At 45.8% G+C, this 19,610-nt stretch overlaps 1 protein-coding gene, 1 long non-coding RNA gene and 1 pseudogene across 11 annotated transcripts in view; all 3 read left to right on the forward strand.

Moving 5' to 3' along the window:
- Positions 1-11,444, forward strand: part of LOC110538803 (dual specificity tyrosine-phosphorylation-regulated kinase 1B) — a 127,330-nt gene extending 115,886 nt beyond the window's left edge. For 3 of the 9 annotated variants that reach the window (XM_036943224.2, XM_036943210.2, XM_090193491.1), the window contains exons 3-11: positions 1,023-1,142; positions 1,874-2,062; positions 3,224-3,371; positions 3,898-4,184; positions 5,414-5,560; positions 5,638-5,799; positions 7,065-7,383; positions 8,525-8,628; positions 8,770-11,444. In XM_036943224.2, coding sequence (XP_036799119.1) covers positions 1,023-1,142; positions 1,874-2,062; positions 3,224-3,371; positions 3,898-4,184; positions 5,414-5,560; positions 5,638-5,799; positions 7,065-7,383; positions 8,525-8,628; positions 8,770-9,531 — 2,238 coding nt within the window. In that variant the 3' untranslated portion in view covers positions 9,532-11,444. The remainder of the gene's footprint in view (positions 1-1,022; positions 1,143-1,873; positions 2,063-3,223; positions 3,372-3,897; positions 4,185-5,413; positions 5,561-5,637; positions 5,800-7,064; positions 7,384-8,524; positions 8,629-8,769) is intronic. The other 6 variants (XM_090193497.1, XM_036943213.2, XM_090193499.1 and 3 more) reach the window with 3 other exon arrangements.
- Positions 11,445-12,624: 1,180 nt separating this feature from the next.
- Positions 12,625-15,397, forward strand: LOC149984920 (uncharacterized; annotated as a pseudogene). Its single transcript, XR_016485300.1, has 2 exons — positions 12,625-13,162; positions 15,258-15,397. The product of XR_016485300.1 is annotated as an uncharacterized LOC149984920 (transcript).
- Positions 15,398-15,829: 432 nt separating this feature from the next.
- On the forward strand, positions 15,830-16,223 carry LOC118938711 (uncharacterized). The gene is made up of 2 exons (XR_005035965.2): positions 15,830-15,969; positions 16,100-16,223. It is a non-coding gene; the product is annotated as an uncharacterized LOC118938711 (long non-coding RNA).
- The last annotated feature ends 3,387 nt before the right edge of the window (positions 16,224-19,610 follow it).

The following is a 19,610-nucleotide window of genomic DNA, read 5'->3' on the forward strand; positions in this document are numbered from 1 at the left end:
TTGGTGTCCTTTAATAGTGGTTTCTTTGCAGCAATTCAACCATGAAGGCCTGATTCACGCAGTTTCCTCTGAACAGTTGATGTTGAGATGTGTCTGTTACTTGAACTCTGTGTAGCATTTATTTGGGCTGCAATCTAAGGTGCAGTTAACTCTGATGAACTTATCCTCTGCAGCAGGGGTAACTCTGGGGCTTCCTTTCCTGTGGTGGTCCTCATGGGAGACAGTTCCATCATAGCGTTTGATGGTTTTTGCGACTGCACTTGAAGAAACTTTCGAAGTTCTTTAAATGTTCCACATTAACTGACCTTCATGTCTTAAAGTAATGGTGGACTGTTGTTTCTCTTTGCTTATTTGAGCTGATCTTGCCATGATATGGACTTGGTCTTTTACCAAATAGGGCTATCTTCTGTATACCACCCCTACCTTGTCACAACACAACTGATTGGCTCAAACACATTAAAGAAGGAAGGAAATTCCACAAATTAACTTTCAGTTAATTAACAGATGTGCCTTATTAAAATGCATTCCATGTGACTACCTCATGAAGCTGGTTGAGGGAATGCCAAGAGTGTGCAAAGCTGTCATCATGGCAAAGGGTGGTTACTTTGAAGAATCTCAAATATAAAATATATTTTGATTTCCTGAACACTTTTTTTGGTTACATGATTCCGTATGTGTTATTTCATAGTTCTGATATCTTCACCATTATTCTACAATGTAGAAAATAGTAAAAATAAAGAATAACCCTTGAATGAGTAGGTGTTCTAAAATTTTGACTGGTACTGTACTCTATTGACAAGCAACTACAACCACCATCACTGATAGATTGTTCTGTGGCTAGGCAACAGTGTTGCCTGTATACATAGGTTAACTCAAACATGCCCAGTTATTTCATTGGAAATTACTCCTTCCACTCATTGTATTGTACCTTTACTTACATTAGTTCTTATAACCGCTAGTTAGAATACTGCAGGGATGTCTTGGACAGTTTTGGGGCTCCCCTTACCACCTGTCCCCTCCAGGTGCTGTCTGATGCGACCATACTGCAGAGGAGGATCCCCCCAAGTTTTAGAGATCCCGCCAGCGCCCCGCTGAGAAAACTCTCTGTCGATCTGATCAAGACTTACAAGCACATCAATGAGGTGAGTGGAGTGTGTGTGTCAGCCAGCCATCAGGTCCTACAGGACTCTGCGGCTGCAGGAGTCATAATCTCCAGGAAACGTCACCTCACAGCTTACCTGCTGGGATCCGGCCCGCGAGGGTCCAATTCGGCTCACGGGTGCTTTGAGTAAAATAAAAATGTTTTTATTTGTGTTTTTTATTATTTTTGTTGGGGGGAGGCTTTCAATATACTTTCAAATGACTAAATAACTAAAACAAAATCAAAACTGTGTAGAATTGATAATGGACTTACATTCATACAGTTTCTTGACTGTCCAGCTCACTTAGCACCAAAATGAAAGCTAGCAGGTCAGGGAACATCAGACATTTTTTTTGCAAATATTGACAGCGAGGAAGTATAAGCAATTTTAAGTGCCACCCTCCGGACCTCGATGAAGACCGAATGAGGCCTCCAGGGCAAAATTAGTTTTACACCCCTGGTATAAACATTAGATTCTGGTTGCTTTCCCAAATGTCCCTGGTTTTCCAGAAATCCCAGTTGGAAAGTTACCAGTTTTTCAACCCTAGGTATATGTAACTGCATTAGCATAAACTGATGTACAAGTGAAGGATATCAGTTTGATCATTAGTTTGGTCCTCCGAGATCTAGCCAAACAGTAGTGTGGCAAAATGAGAAATATCAGTGATTTACCCCTCTTTTTCTTTTCCCACCCGGCCCTTACTCTCGCCATCTCCTCTCCTCCGTGTCCAGGTGTACTACACGAAGAAGAAGCGGCGTGCCCAGCAGGTGCCCCCGGAGGACACGAGCACTAAGAAGGAGCGGAAGGTGTACAACGATGGCTACGATGACGACAACTACGACTACATCGTCAAGAACGGGGAGAAGTGGCTGGACCGCTACGAGATTGACTCGCTCATCGGCAAGGGCTCCTTCGGGCAGGTCAGTGGACAGAGAAGGTACAGGGGAGGACAGGTTAGTGGAGAGAGGGTATAGGTGAGGATAGGGGGGAGGATAGGTCATGGGGTACGGGGGAGGATAGGGGGAGGATAGGTCAGGGGGTAGGGGGAAGGATAGGTCATTGGGTACGGGGGAGGATAGGGGGAGGATAGGTCAGAGGGTGGGGGGAGGATAGGGAAGGATAGGTCAGGGGGAAGGATGGGTCAGGGGGTAGGGGTGGATAGGGTAAGGGGTGGATAGGTCAGGGGGTAGGGGGAAGGATAGGTCGTGGGTAAGGGGAGGATGGGTAGGGGGAAGGATAGGTCGGGGGTAGGGGGAGGATAGGTCAGGGGAGGATAGGTCAGGGGGTTGGGGGAGGATAGGTCAGGGGGTAGGGGGGATGATAGGTCAGGGGGAAGGATAGGTCGGGGAGGATAGGTCAGGGGGTAGGGGGAGGATAGGTCAGGGGGTAGGGGGAGGATAGGTCAGGGGGTAGGGGGAGAATAGGTCAGGGGGTAGTGGGAGGATAGGGTAGGGGGGGATAGGTCAAGGGGTAGGGGGAAGGATAGGTCAGGGGGTAGGGGGAGGATAGGTCAGGGGGTAGGGGGAGAATAGGTCGGGGTAGGGGGAGAATAGGTCAGGGGGTAGGGGGAGAATAGGTCAGGGGGTAGGGGGAGAATAGGTCAGGGGGTAGGGGGAGAATAGGTCAGGGGGTAGGGGGAGAATAGGGTAGGGGGGGATAGGTCAAGGGGTAGGGGGAAGGATAGGTCAGGGGGTAGGGGGAGGATAGGTCAGGGGGTAGGAGGAGGATAGGTCAGGGGGTAGGGGGGAGGATAGGTCAGGGGGAAGGATAGGTCGGGGAGGATAGGTCAGGGGTTAGGGGGAGGATAGGTCAGGGGGGAGGAGGGAGAAAGAAGAGGATGGAAGAAAAGAGAGGAGAAACACTTCCAAAGTTTAAGGTGAAGAGTTACATGGGATGAATGAAGTATGTCTACAGACGTGAGGAGAATAAACGGGTCATTGCTCTTGTGGGCCAGAGGAAAGAGGAGAGGGATAATGACTGTATTTTGTTTGGTGAAGGAGCTTTCCCTTGGCCCCTACCACCTGCATATACTACAAACAACATGGCTGCCTGTCTGACCTGTGACCTTTTGCATCCCGCAGGTGGTGAAAGCATATGACCACCACGAGCAGGAGTGGGTGGCCATCAAGATCATCAAGAACAAGAAAGCCTTCCTGAACCAGGCCCAGATAGAGCTGCGACTGCTGGAGCTCATGAACAAACACGACACCGAGATGAAGTACTACATAGGTGAGGACACACACACTCTGCCTTAAGCCCCCACTTATGATCTAACACTATTGCATTGTATACCATCTACTAAAATGAGTTCATACTGTGCCTCTTTGACTGTGCCTCACTTGTCACATGCAATCTGCTCCACATTTAACATCTCAATTGAAATATAGACCAATGCCATACTTCTCATATCTCCCTATGTATACATTTCATGCTACATACATATCAATCCAGTAGCCTTCGCAATGATAAACCTGTCACAGAATCACCTCTACCTCACTAAGCTCCTATAGCGCTGAGCGAGGTGATTGACACACAATAATATAATAATAGATGGCGTTTATATGGCCGAGCTGTTTTCCATGTGGTCAACGCACCTTGCTCTCCACTCAAAGGGCACACTGTCACTCTGGAAGTCACCTCAACCACTACCCATGTAGAGCAGAGCACCCAGATAGGTTACTGCAATATACTGTTTCCCCTACTAACCTCCCCCCTCTTCCCTCCTCTCCCCCTCTTCCCTCCTCTCCCCCTCTAGTCCACCTGAAGAGGCACTTCATGTTCCGGAACCACCTGTGCCTGGTGTTCGAGCTTCTCTCCTACAACCTGTACGACCTCCTGCGCAACACCAACTTCCGCGGCGTCTCTCTCAACCTGACCAGAAAGTTTGCCCAGCAGCTGTGCACGGCGCTGCTGTTCCTGGCCACGCCCGAGCTCAGCATCATCCACTGCGACCTCAAGCCCGAGAACATCCTGCTGTGCAACCCCAAGCGCAGCGCCATCAAGATCGTTGACTTCGGCAGCTCCTGTCAACTAGGCCAGAGGGTGAGGAGACTAGCTGACTAACCAAGCACAAAGATATAGAAGACCATAATGAACCCAATGCATGTGTTGGGTGGGGGTCAGGGGAGGGTGTTGAGGAAAGAACACCATTGGGCTAGGAGAGAGGGAGAAGCAAGGGGAGGGAGGACTACACCTTACCAAGCACATCAATATACACAGTCCACTCCTGAAATCAGTGTATTGCAGTTCACCACTCCCAATGGATCCTTCTGCATCTGCATGCTCCTGTGTGTTATATTTAAGATTGACTTAAACCAATGCATACATCAGCAGTCGACTGTGGTTTATATAGTAGGACCTTAATGCACGCTATATCCCCTCTAGATGCTGGGGGGGAGGTTGGGTAGAGAAGAAAATTGGGGCAGGGAGAGAGGAGGGAGCTGTTGGGGGGATAGACAGAGAGAGACGCCGGGGAAGATAGGAAATGGTAGAGGTAGAATTAATAAGAGACAGCATTTTGTAAACCAGATAAATGTTCATTGTATATTAACCTTTTCTAAAACATTGTATTATTTGTCTGCTAATGCCTCTGGATATCTCAGGAAGAGGGAGAAGAGAAGGGTGGGGTAGACGGATGGATGGATGAGGGAGAGAATAGCCCACAGATGATGATTCGGTCTCCTTTTCAAAAGAGAATGAGCTCAGTTTTCTGCAGAGGGTAAATAGACATGGAGAGGGAAGCTATGGAGGGAGGCCGTTGCCAGGTTGAATAAGAACTGGCATTCACGGCACGTCTTTGAGGACTCTTGGGAAGATGAGGAAATGGGCCTCACTACAGTGCTCAAGTATAGAATCCCAGCGGCTCTGCTGCACCCAGTTTAGATATTTCTACTCAGCTTGGCCTGCCCCCGTGTGGATAAACGGTGTCACTGCACCACTTCCACCACCATCCTGTCTCCCTCCACCAGTGAGTGTGCTCTAATTTAGATTAGAAATGTTATTAAAGGGCCACAGCTCTGTTCTGCTGTAACCAACATACTGGAGCTAATACCTCTATCTTTTCTCATCACATTTTCTCCCCTCGTCTTTCTATCTCGCTCTCTTCTTTGGTCATATATTTTATTTCTTTACTTCACCCCTACCTGTCCATCCCTCCTCTGTCCTCTCGCCCCTTCTACCTACCTTCTTCTCTCCCTCTCCACCTCTTTTTGTTTCTTACATCACCTCATTCTGTCCCTCCATCCTCTCCTCCATCCTCTCCCCCACCGCAGATCTACCAGTACATCCAGAGTCGGTTCTACAGATCTCCGGAGGTGTTGCTGGGCATGCCCTACGACCTGGCCATTGACATGTGGTCCCTGGGCTGCATCCTGGTGGAGATGCACACGGGAGAACCCCTCTTCAGCGGCTCCAACGAGGTAAGCTGTGAGAACACACACAGCATTGGGTGTCGATGCCGAATCTGTCCCTGACCTGTCCTGTTGTTTCTCTCCAGGTGGATCAGATGAATAAGATAGTGGAGGTGCTGGGGGTCCCTCCCAACCACATGCTGGATCAGGCTCCCAAAGCACGGAAGTACTTTGACAAGCTGTCCGACGGTCTGTGGACCGTCAAGAAGAACAAGGACATAAAGAAGGTACTTTACCCCTCGGCCTCCGTGAGTAAAACTCTGCTCTTACTTAATCTTCTCATCTCATCTCCGAACCACATCCCTCCTGTCACTCACAACGCAGTAGGTTCAAGTTCTCCTGTCACTCACAACGCAGTAGGTTCAAGTTCTCCTGTCACTCACAACGCAGTAGGTTCAAGTTCTCCTGTCACTCACAACGCAATAGTTCTCCTGTCACCCCATAAATCTTGGATCAGATTACCTTGCTCTTACCTCCAAACCTAAACGTAACTACTAGGGGGATGGAAAGAATTTGACCCTGGTGTCAGAGGTTAGAGGTAGCATCTCTACGAACTTCCTACTTGTATTAACCATTTACCTGTAGATAAAGAGAGATGGGTAGAAAACCGAGGTGGATGAGGGTTAGCTTGATTTTGGAAAGTCATTTGTGCAGAAGCGGTATTTTCCCCCTTTTCTCCTTTCCAACCTAAACTCCCACTCTTAGGAAGGAGATCTGAGTCCTCAGCATCTTCCTGTCCAGTCATCATCATCTAAACCATACAACCCCTCGTCATTAACTTTCCCTAATCGTCTAAAAAGGTGGTCCTTATCGTTCCATTATTCTGTGTATCAGAAGCATTACATAGCCCTTAATAAGATAGAGGGATGAGGTGAAGGAGCAGCGGAGGCAGGTGGAAGGTGGAGGTTGAACAAAGGGAGAGGCCTGGGTTACGTTGGAGGTGAGAGAAAGAGGGGGAGAAAAGTTTGGATCAGAGGTTAATTAACTTTGTCCAAAAGGGATTGGAGATGGTGGGGGATCAGCCATCTCACCCCAGAGGCAGGCACACCTGTGTGGGTGTGTGAGCACGGGTTTACACCTATGGGTGTTGGCATGTATTTTCACTAGATGATTAGGGGTTAAGTGAATGATATAGTGCAGGATAAGAAAACGTATTGTTAGTTGTAGGACTAGGAACTGATGGTCTTTAGTTAGACCAGAGACCATGTAAGGATACATGTTGGTTTCAACATTCCAGCTTTATTCCAGCTTCTCATCACTGGCTTGGTGTTATGTAAATAACGTAGGCCTAATAGTGAGTCTATCCATTCATAATATGCATTCTACTGACCATCAACCATTTCACCGTCATAACAGCAGGCATGCTTGCATGTGTGAAATTCAACCATAATAATAACTAAACGTCACTAAAACTGCCTCAAAGAAAATGAGAACTCAAGTGTTTCTCTGCACCTCCCCACATCCATATTCTCTGTTCTCCCCCTTCCCTCACTCCCTCTATCCCCCTCTTCAGGAGTACAAGCCTCCTGCGACGCGGCGGCTCCATGAGATCCTGGGGGTGGAGACCGGGGGTCCTGGCGGGAGGCGGGGCGGAGAGCAGGGGCACGCTCCCTGCGATTACCTGAAGTTCAAGGACTTGATCCTGCGCATGCTGGACTACGACCCCAAAACGCGCATCACGCCCTTCTATGCGCTGCAGCACAACTTCTTCAAGAAGACGACGGACGAGGGCACCAACACCAGCAGTTCCACCTCCACCAGCCCGGCCATGGACCACAGCCACTCCACCTCCACCACCAGCTCCGTCTCCAGCTCCGGTACGGGACACAGCAGTTAGTATACAGTATACCCTTACCATAAGTCACAGTCCACTGCATGGGGAAACATCTAGCAGAAACCACTGCAGAGGTCAAACCTCAATAGAGCAAACTAAGCATTGGCAGCCTATTTGATCCCATATTCCTACTGCAGTGTTTCCCCCCAGATAATTATCTCCTATGTTTGTGAAAAACACCAAGATTCCTTAGATTGAGAGCTATTCAAAGTCCGTTGAAGCCATGTTGGTTAGTACAGTACTGTAAAGGATCTTGTCTGGGAGATCCCTCCCACCTACATAGTCTTCGGGGGAACACTGCAGTCTACTGCGTCATAGTGATGGTGGTTCAATGTTACATCTCAGCCAGCCCCTACAGCCCCTCACTCTCTGCAACAGCTACACAGTCTCCATAGAAACAAGCTCCTAGTCACTTCAGCCGCAGCTCAGTCCCTACAGCCTGCAGCACACCGTCACCATAGCAACAGCTCAGCCTCAGCGGCCTCTCCTCTGCCACAGCTACAGCTCCCATTCACCATGGCAACAGCTAGTCATCTTAGCTACAGCACCATGTTCAGCAGCTCAGCAACAGGTTATGGTCCCAGCAGTGATGGACTGTCAGTATGATGACGTAACACAACTATTGTGTATTCTGACTGACCGAGTGTCTTTTCCCCTTCTCCTCCCCTACTCCATCTCTCCTCCCCTACTCCGTCTCTCCTCCCCTACTCTGTCTCTCCTCCCCTACTCCGTCTCTCCTCCCCTACTCCGTCTCTCCTCCCCTATTCCGTCTCTCCTCCCCTACTCCGTCTCTCCTCCCCTACTCCGTCTCTCCTCCCCTACTCCGTCTCTCCTCCCCTATTCCGTCTCTCCTCCCCTACTCCGTCTCTCCTCCCCTATTCCGTCTCTCCTCCCCTATTCCGTCTCTCCTCCCCTATTCCGTCTCTCCTCCCCTACTCCGTCTCTCCTCCCCTACTCCGTCTCTCCTCCCCTACTCCGTCTCTCCTCCCCTATTCCGTCTCTCCTCCCCTACTCCGTCTCTCCTCCCCTATTCCGTCTCTCCTCCCCTATTCCGTCTCTCCTCCCCTATTCCGTCTCTCCTCCCCTACTCCGTCTCTCCTCCCCTACTCCGTCTCTCCTCCCCTACTCCCTCTGTCCAGGTGGATCTAGCGGTTCTTCCAATGACAACCGGAATTACCGGTACAGTAACCGGTACTACAACAGTGCAGTTACTCACTCAGACTATGAGATGCAGAGTCCACAGGTGAGCGGTTTAAATCTGACCTCACTCTGATGTCTCAGATCTCATCACATGGAACAACATGTTCTTCCTCTATACATGATGTACTGTAGATGCTGCGTTTTCTGTTTCTAACGATGACCTCTCTCTCCCCCCACTGCCAAGGCTCCATCTCAGCAGCAGCTGCGCCTCTGGCCGGGGGGAGAGGGGGGCATGGGTCCCCTGTCCAACAGCGGCAGTAGCGTTGGCGATCCCCCATACCCCCAGCTGCTGCTGCACAAGCCGGCGGCCACCCAGCACTCGCGCCACTTCCTGGGAGGCGGTGGCGTCGGGGGCATGATGGAACCACACCACCCGCACCCCATCTACGGCAGTCACCACGGCAACGGGCGGGGCCTGCGGCAGACTGGGCAGGGGAACCAGCCCCAGGGCCAGGCTTCACAGGGCCAGCAGGGCCAGCCCCTGATGCCCATCTCCTCCCCACAGATGCCGGACAGCATCGAGCTCAGCCTCACACACCACCACCATCTGGGTCAGTCTTCCATCATGCCGCCCCCATCCAGCTTGGACTCCAGCCAGTACGGCTCCTCCAACCTCCACCTGGGCCTCTCTGCCTTTCGGACTAGGACGGTCATGGCCCCCCAGCCGCCCCCCGCCGGCTCTCAGCAACAGTTGGCCCAGCCCCCAGCCTCTCAGGACAGCTTGGTCGCTGCCTCCGGGCTTGGATACATCCCCCCATGCTACCCGGGAAGTAACAACAATAACAACCCTCCCCAGGGTAGCGTGGTCGGGGGCGGGATGCTCACCGGGGGGCCCCCACCCAGGGGAGTAGGGGGCGGTGGGGGGAGGCCGGACTCTGAGGAGTCCACCATGATGGGTGTGTGCGGCAGTGGAGGAGGCGGTGGTCAGAACACGGCCAACTCTTGATAAATCTTGAACAAATTCCAAAAGCCATACAATTTTAACAACGACAACATTACAATTTCAACACGCATACATACACAGTATACACTCTTGAGTTTGGAACAAATACGGCCACACATACAGTTACAGAGACAACCTTGTGAAATATCAAAGGAGTTTTGTTTTGTTTTTGCATGGGAGAAGGTTGAGGGAGAGTAAGAGAGGGAGAGTAAGAGAGGGAGAGTAAGAGAGGGAGAGTAAGAGAGGGAAGGCTTTGAAACCATTTTTATCCTTTTTTCAGTTTCTTTGTTTTTATTTTGTTGAAGGAAAGAAACGGGGCTCAGTAGTTGGAATGGAAAGTTTCAGATAAGTTTGTTTTTATTGTTATTAATATTATATTATTTGATTTTATGTGATTTAAGGAAAGATTTGCAGCGAGATTTTTGTTGTTTGGGTTGTTTTTTGGAATGAAGACCGCAAAGGTAAATGAATGGTTTGAAAAGTGGTAATTGTTGGTTTAGAAGAGGGAGGCACGAGAGAGTACCCTTATGCTATTTTTTTTCAATCTTTTTTATTTTCTTTGTTTTTGTTTAGTTTTTCTGAAGTCTAGGTTTAATTGTACATGTTTTATTTATTAAACATCACTACATGAGGAGGAGGGTAAGCGGGGAGATCGGAAGAGCGCTAAATTGAGAGGTGGTTTATTTATTCATTTTAATTTATACAGGTTTTTTTTCCCGCTGACGGACAGTAAACACTTGTGCATACACGGAGAAACAAACAAACTAGGGTCTTTTTTAGTTTGTTTTTCAGTTCAGTATATCTCACCCCCGAAACACACACACACACACTTTTGTTACATTTATTTGTTTTATGTTTCCAATCTTCTCTCGCTTGACACTGGCTTATATATCTGAAACTACGAAACAGATCATAGAAATGAAATGAAGCAAATGACAAAAACCGTAGTCACCACACAGTGAGAAACTATACGATGAGGAGGCTGAAACATTTGACGAAGTGAGACGCTTTCAAGAGGAGAGGGGGAACAGAACTTCTACACAAAAGGAGGAAGTGATTCAAGAATGAAAAACAACAAAACATTTTGCCACAAGGAAAACCAAAATGCTTCCCTGTTGTTTAAAAAAAAAAAATGTCTGCCTTCTACTTCAACATCTAACCAGACTCTTTCACCCTCTTTCTCTGTCTTTCTCTCTGTCTTTTCTTACTCAATTTTGTTTTGGACCATAAACTACAGAAACGTAACACATTTTGGGTTGGAGTAACTGGATATGCTAAGCCAAATCTTGCTTGCTCTCTCTGTCTCGCTCTCTTCTCCTCTGCCCCATTTTTCTGTTGGAAGGGAGGGGGGAGGGGGGCAATATATAGCAGGAGGGAGGAGTACATACTTATGAGGGGACACTTTCATGCCCTCCTTACCCCTACAGCCCCCGTGACTGACTTCTCTGGCCTCTTTTCTTACTCCTGTCTTTTGTTCTCCCCTTCCCTCCCTCCTTCACGACACTCTGTGAGTGCTGTTTGCCATCAAGTCAAAAAAAAGTGAACTACTTCTCTCTCGGCTGCTATCTCCACTTTCAACCATGTTCGGATTGCTGCTAAAGAAAACAAACAGACAGACAGATAAATAAATAAAAATGAAACTTTTTAACCCTCCTGCTTCAGAAAAAAATGGAAAAAATAAACCACTGCATCTCATGTATTTATTACTATTTAACAAGAAAAAGAAAAGGTAAAAATGAACCTGTTTTCTTCTGTTTTTTGTTTGGTTGCCTTCTTCCTGCTGGTGAAAGTTGGGCATTGACTAAATGTAACAGTTAAAGGTGGTATTAAAACACTGACTTAGTTTAAGTCAGCCACTGGGCGGGGCCTGAATGGGGGAAACTGGGTAAGAATAAAGTTGGATATATAAGAATAAAGAGTATACTTTTGCACACAAAGGTCAAATGCAAATCACAGCTTTCTGCTTTTTTCAGCTTTGTCGACAGACCCTCATCTGAGCAATGTGCATACAGTAGCAGGCCTACCACAAAGACAAACTGTTGATGTGGCAAGCTAAGTGATCACTGACATGGCATAATAAATCTGAGATTTGCGTTTGACCTCAAGTTATTTCATTCTTTTCTTTCTGTACCTGAGTAACTGGTGTTGGTTGGGTGTGGTGGGGATGATGTCTATGAAGAACCACAAAGTTGGTGTTGCTACTAATTAACTTATTAGGAATCAGTCTTGTCAATTGGATAGTCTTGCACTCTTGTGACAATATTTTGTTGCCAATATACAGTAGCAGGCAGCTCTGAGTAAAGTGTAAGTGTAAACATAGCATTATAGCTAGATACATTGATTGGTGGTTTACAATCAAATGGGTACACTGAGAACAGTGTCTCCACTGTATTTGAACCAGTGTCTTCCTAGAGGTGACGATTGATGAACACGTGCTACTGGAAGTGTTAAAGACAGGTTATTGTTACCCTGAAGGCCTACTCTATGCCCCTAGCTGTATCTTTGGTCGCAGCTTACATTAGCACAATCCTCCATTTATCTATTCTATTGTCAATGGTAAAAGCTGTTTAGTTCAAAAGGTTGTCTGTGGGGTCACCTATACCATAAAACGACATGCAATTAGAACCAATTTAGGACCGTTTGACTCATGTTCATCAACACAATTGCGCTCTTCCTAGTTGATAGTTATTGAATATGAATATAACAAGGTGAAGGCCGAGTGTTGTATTCACACAAGTCACTGAGTAAAATTGAGAGCACAGTTTATACTGGCATCTGGTGGAAAGATAAGTGAATTACATACTCAAAAGTTTACATTGTAACAACATTGTAGGCTATGCATAATACGTTTTCATATATCATCGCAAATATGAAGTGAATCATTAATTGATCACCTACGCCCAGTAGCCTACATGCACGAACGTCGCCGTGTGTGCCAAGTGCGTAATTGTTGCGCCAAAACCAGGTGAGCGCAATTATCAAGCGCCTACAACAATATTTGAATGGTCACTAGTTTGCTAACAATAGTGTGTCCACGTGGCACTCTGGACAACGGATTTGTTTTCTTCTGCGGCTTTGGTCACGTTGAACATTGCACAAGTTGCGTGGATGTTTTGTCTATTTGTATGGATTTTTTTCTGCCTTTCCATTCACACAAGTATCAGCGGAAGCTGATTTTAACGTTGACAGATGGGGTGGTCAAGAGCATCAAGACTACCAATTTGCGGAGTGGCACCTCCCGGGCAATGTACCAGTGCGTGAGGTGATCAGGCCTCGGATAGGGGAAGACGATGCCATCGGTGCCCCTCGGTCAGAACCACCATACTACTTCCTTCCCATGTTCCAGCACTCGGCGGTTCCCGTCGTCGATAGGGACTTGTTCAGACCAGTCACCGGGAAAATACGTTTCCCCAGTATCTTGACCAACCTATTGCTTCCGCCACAAAATAGTCCAGAGCGCAACCACTTCTCTCCCGTGCGTAATCCGCGTGGAGTGGAGATGTGGTGCGGGATTTCCGGGCGCATCAACAGAGGTCAGCTCAGGTTTAGGTGTCTGGCCTCTATGCTCTTCCTGGGCACCCCACTTTTCTTTTACTTCCATTATGACCTGAATGACGGTGGCAGTACTCAAACGGTAAGATGTGTTGGGATACATTTTGCCCTCACTATCCATTTGGAGCACACTCTTAAACTGACCCTAAAATATGTACTCTTTATTCTGTTAATGACTTCCAGACCATGAATGGCCAGCTGGTGTACTCCAGCTCACTTAATTTTTCTCCAGAATCACAAGGGCCATTGATAAGAGCCATACCTCTCAACCTCCCCATTCAGTGCATATATAACCGGTATAGTGCCCAATAGATTAGCCTACAGTAGACATTTATACTTCAGTCTTACTACTGTGTGAATTAGTTTTTTTTTTGTTGCCGTTTACCATCTATTTCCTTAAGATTCCACTACTCCTACAAAGTTGGTTATGTACCCGAGGTGCATGACCGCACTCTCTTGAAGAGTATGAATGGCAAACGCATCTTTAGGCTCACTGCATGCAATGGTAAGTAAACATGACCCATTACAAGAGTTGGCAAGTTGATTTTAAGGTGCAGAGAATGAGGGGAAAATATTGTTCTCAACATCTAGAGAGATGGGAACAATTGTCGTCAGAAGAGAGCTACATGCTTGGGGAGCCAATGTACTTCAAAGCTTATGCAGCTTTTGTCCCCAGAGATGGGTGTGTTTGTTGATTCCTGCTTTGTTACGACATCCAAGGACCCACATACCACACCCCGCCATGAAGTAATTCACAACTTTGGGTAATCAGACACTTAAGTTCTCACACACTGATGTAGCTATAGCATTTGTATCTATTCTAGTGGTGGGTATATCCGCGTGTATGTGTTTTAGATGTATGGTGGACAGCAAGCGGAAAGGCAGTCAGTCTCTGTTTTTCTCCCGAGAGTCAAATGTCCTGCGTTTCACTGGATGCGTTCCTGTTCCCCCAAAGCCTAACCATGGCAGTGATATGTGATTTTATGGTAAACAAATGTTTCCACAACGGTAGTGAATAGTGATTTATATAATCCGTACTCTGTTCCACAGCGCCTCTACCTGCACTGTACTATGACTGTCATGAAATCCACTTGAGAGCGCAGCGCCAAATCACGTACAATAGCACAGTGGGAAGGTTAACTGTCTTTTTAGAGTCTCAACAGTAACCTCGACCAATCTGATCTATTTCTATATCCAGTGCTGGGAAAAGTACCCAATTGTCATACTTGATTAAATGTAAAGATACCTTAATACTCAAGTAAAAGTAAGTCACCCAGTAAAATACTACTTGAGTAAGTATTTTATTTTTAATATACTTAAGTATCAAAAGTAAATGATAAACCTTTTCAAATTCCTTGTATTATGCCAACCAGACAGCACTATTTTATTTCTGGATAGCCAGGGGCACACTGACATAATTTACAAACAAAGCATTTTTGTTTAGTAAGCCTGGAAAATCAGAGACAGTGGTGATGACCGCGTAATCTCTTGATAAGTCTGTGAATTGGAACATTTTCTGTCCTGTTAAGCTCTCTAAATGTAACGAGTACTTTTGGGTGTCCGGGAACATGTATGGGAGTAAAGCGGTTTTTTTTCTCCGGAATATCTGTAGTAAAATAAAAAGTTGTCAATATAAATAGTAAAGTACAGGTATCCCCAAAAAGTTGTACTTAAAAGTATTTTTTACTTTACGCCACTGTCAATCAATCATTCGCTCAATAATTACGTCACAAGTTACATAGACGGTGGTCATGATCAGTGTGTAGGACGCTGATAATAATAAAATCATTAAGTCATTTAGTTGTCATGCATTGTTTTTTGCACTGGTTAAGTAGAGGTTTATTCACTCGAAACCAAACGGAAGCTAACGAAACAGGGAGAGACCTACCTGAATTTGTCCAATAGAAACTCGTTTACTCCAAACTGAAATCTCCGTTGCAAAACGTTTTGGACGAATGATTACACCCCTGGTAGTTATGTCTTGTTAGGTGGGAGGAGCTGTATGGCCCTCACTCTGTGTGCTCCAACTGTGATTCTGTCTGTGACTTGCCAGAGTTTTGTAAGTATACAACACAGTTAATGTTGGACCACCTTTTTTCTCTTTAATTCATCTTAGATGAATTAGTCAATACAATGTATGCTGATCTGTAACCTGTGGTTCTCCCTGATGTAACCAGGGCCAGCCTTGAAGTATCCTTCAGTGAAAAGCCTGATCACCAGTCAACCCTGGAGAGTTGGAGGACAGGGAGAAGAGTTTACCCATTCAGGCTGAGGAGAGACAGCCAAACAGCGAGGAAAGGGTGGAGGAGACCTTGGTAGTCACTTATAAAGAGGAGGAGAAGGTGAAGTTTGGCAGTCACTCCTTGGGAGGAGGAGAAAAACATATCAGTTGCTGTTATGAATAAGGTAGAGGGGTGCAGTAAGGGATAGAAGTGAGAGAGGGGGTGGTAGCCAGAAAAGAAGGGGGTGTGGAGGAGCCGATTGGGGACAAACAGGGCTGAGAAGGAGGTGGAGGCTGAAGAGAATGGCACAGGCCAAGTGACAGCAAGTGTAACTTTGGAACATGTACCCGAGGAGGAGATACCTGAGGGTACAGAGGTGGAGGTAAAGATTGGCAATATTCCTGAGGAGAATACTGTGGTTAAGGAGGTAGCTCAGTGGAACATGTTGCGTGTTGTCACCTCAAATGCTAAGGTGTCAAAGAAAGTTAAGGAGCAGGTTGCTGGCATAGAAGGATCAAAGGTTGAGAGAGTGGCGGTTGGACAGATGGCTTTGGTGGACGAAGCAGCAGCGTTTCTGCAGGGGTAAATGAAGCCTGCCGAGTGGAGAGAAGATTACCAAGGACCAGCCCTAGAGGAGCTGGGGAGGTTTTGGAAACCATCCACAAAGGTTAGTTTTCATATAGTCTAGTCAATGTTTCAATGCCGCCTACTTGAGTTTCAATGTCAGTTTCAGTTGCAATCATTTCAAGTGTTTGTCATACCAGCCATTTTAAAATTGACCTATTTCTTCTTTTCAGGACAAGCTTGCTGTGCTGGAAACTTCTGTCCCTATTGGAACATTGACATAAATTAACTTAAATATTTGATAAGAATTACACCTAAGTGTCCTTGTAGGATTGAATATTAAATTACTCTTGTTATAAGCTCTGAATGTTTTTATGGAAGCTGGACATTTGAGGGATTTATTTTTGTGTGGGTGTACAGTGGCTTGTGAAAGTATTCACCCCCTTGGCATTTTTTCTATTTTGTTGCCTTACAACCTGGAATTAAAATTGATTTTCTTTGGGGGGGGTTATTGTATCATTTGATTTACACAACATGCCTACCACTTTGAAGATGCAAAATATTTGTGAAACAAACAAGAAATTAGACAAAACAGGAAACTTGAGGTTCCATAACTATTATCTATCCCCCCCACCCCCCCCCCCCCCCCACCCCCCCATAGGCTTGGCACACCTAGCCACTGGGCTTTTTGCCTATTCTTCATGGCAAAACTGCTCCAGCTCCTTCAAGTTGGATGGGGTTCTGCTGGTGTACAGCAATTTTTAAGTCATACCACAGATTCTCAATTGGATTGAGGTCTGGGCTGTGACTAGGCCATTCTGAGGCATTTAAATGTTTCCCCTTAAACCACTCAAGTGTTGCTTTAGCAGTATGCTTAAGGTCCTTGTCCAGCTGGAAGGTGAACCCCCGTTAGTCTCAAATCTCTGGAAGACTGAAACAGGTATCCCTCAAGAATTTCTCTCTATTTAGCACCATCCATCATTCCTTAAATTCTGACCAGTTTCCCAGTCCCTGCCAATGGAAAAACATCCCCACAGTGTGATGGGGATGATGTTCTCTGGGTGATGAGAGGTGTTGTGTTTGCGCCATACAGCGTTTTCCTTGATGGTAAAAACCTCAATTTTATTCTCATCAGAGTACCTTCTTCCATATGTTTGGGGAGTCTCCCACATGCCTTTTTGTGAACACCAAATGTGTGTGCTTATTTTTTTCTTTAAGCAATGGCTTTTTTTTGGCCACTCTTCTGTGAAGCCCAGCTCTGTGGAGTGTACGTCTTAAAACGGTCCTATGGACAGATACTCCAATCTCCGCTGTGGAGCTCTGCAGCTCCTTCAGGGTAATCTTTGGTCTCTTTGTTGCCTCAGATTAATGCCCTCCTTTACCTGGTCTGTGAGTTTTGGCAGATTTGTTGTGGTACCATATTCTTTCCATTTGTTTATAATGGATTTAATGGTGCTCTGTAGGATGTTCAAAGTTTCAGATTTTTTTTTTATAACCCAACCCTGATCTGTACTTCTCCACAACTTTGTCCCTGACCTGTTCGGAGAGCTCCTTGGTCTTCATGGTGCCACTTGGTGGTGTTGCAGACTCTGGGGCCTTTCAGAACAGGTGTGTATGTATAGAGATCACGTGACTGGTCATGTGACACTTTGATTGCACACAGGTGGACTTCATTAAATAATTATGTGACTTCTGAAGGTAATTGTTTGCACCAGATCTTATTTAGGGGCTTCATAGCAAAGGTGTGAATACATATGCACCACCAGTTTTCTGTATTTTTTGTTGTAGAATTTTTTTGAAACAAGCAATTTTTTTTTTCATTTCACTTTACCAATTTGGACTATTTTGTGTATGTCCATTACATGAAATCCAAATAAAAATTCATTTAAATTACAGGTTGTACTGCAACAAAATAGGAAAAATGCTAAGGGGGATGAATACTTTTGCGAGGCACTGTATATTGAAGATTTAAACAGAATGCCATAACTATTTTACACACAAGACTGCAGAACTAGGGTTGCAAAGCCACTGGTAATTTACCAAAGTTCCTGGAACATTCTGTAATTTTGGTAATTAACATGTAATCTATGGTAACATTGGTCATTTTATACTTGAATAACTTTTTTAAATGCTTTCATAGTATTATTATTATTTTCAATAAATTCTGCAACTCTTCCAACTTGATTGTCTTTCACAACTGCCACCAATTGGGTGCAAAAACATGAACGTTTATATTGAGGAAAATGTTTTACAGCTTGTCATTCTATTTTAATTTTTAAATCATGTTATCTTATCTATTTACATGTGATAAGGCCACACAGAGGGCCAGAGAGACCTGTGATAATCAGAAGTACCCAAAAAGGCCACTAGAAGTCCTGTGATTAAAATTCCAAAGAAACTTGAAATTACCCAAATTCTGGTAGTTTACTGGTAAACTTTGAAGGTTACCAGTAATATACCCTCCCATTGAAATTGTATTGGTCCCATCTAACATTTGGAGCTAGAAACAGAGCTGCCATGTCTATCGGAGCCACCTTGGTCACTACATGCAACCCTAGGCAGGACTGATGTAAAACTCTGTTTCAAGCTATAATGTGGGGATGGCAAAAAGTGGTGAATGAACAGTGCCTTTCAGATGCAAATGATGATGAGCATATGTAAATTGCATAGTACAGTGTGGGAGAACTTGCTCTCTCTCACACACACACACACACACTTTACTCTTTCAGCATAGTTGGCCTACTTCTCCTATAGAAATCCGAGATGACGCTTGTAGGCAATGTTATGGCGAAGTGTGCTAGCTAAGCTCATGTACAGAAACTCGTCATCAGGTCTTATTCGATCACGCCGACAGCTTAAAATGGTACGCAGCATCATCTGGATATTTGTGCAACAAAAGTTCAACATTCACCTTCTACCATTTCTGTCAAACCGTCTAAGCATACAGTTTGACTCATACGTTCGATAAATCCAACATATGCACCACACAGAACGCCCTGCAAATGCCTCTACAATGCAATGCTGCAAGGCAAACGCAGCGTTCCATTGGAAATGGATATAATTCTGGTGGACCAAAATGCAATGACGCAGTCGGTGTGATCGAGGTGTAACTGTCGTCTTGCGCTGAACTGCACATGTGCAGGCCGTCACGTCAAATGCACTCATTAGATATGTTGTTTTTGACAAAAAAGGAAATCTTGTCACTTTCATGAGGTTGGCGTAATAACATGTTCAACTACTTAAGACATTGGTTCAGATCTAGATTGTGTCTTTAGATTTTGAGAAAATGAACTAAGGAAGAATTGTTCACTTCTCATTGACTTCTCAAACACCAAACCCCATCCTGTTCTGCTTTGTCTGTTTCGCAAGCATTCCCGTAAGTCTCACAATGATGTGCCTCTGGGTTTAAAAACTGATTGAAAATCAGGAGGCTGGTGGGAGGACCTATAGAGGGACGGGCTCATTGTGAAATACAGTACATTGAACAAAGTCAAAGGTTGTTTCCATGTTCGAAACCATTCCATGTATTCCCAGTGGTGTGTATTCATGGATGCAAAGGAAAGCCAGGTTCCCCCCCAAAATTCCCCAAATCTCACCGGAGAACGCATCCGAGCGAGCTAAACAGCACTGTCTGTCTCTGTATGGGTAGGCCATCTATCTGATGCTGTCTGGTCCAAAAGAGTATGCAATTGATGGTGCCAGTAGCATTGAATGCAAGGCAAGCCTTTTGAATAAAATAATAGC

The sequence above is a fragment of the Oncorhynchus mykiss genome, chromosome 2 (assembly GCF_057628025.1).
Source record: "Oncorhynchus mykiss isolate SJ-2025 chromosome 2, ASM5762802v1, whole genome shotgun sequence".
Lineage (NCBI taxonomy): Eukaryota > Metazoa > Chordata > Actinopteri > Salmoniformes > Salmonidae > Oncorhynchus > Oncorhynchus mykiss.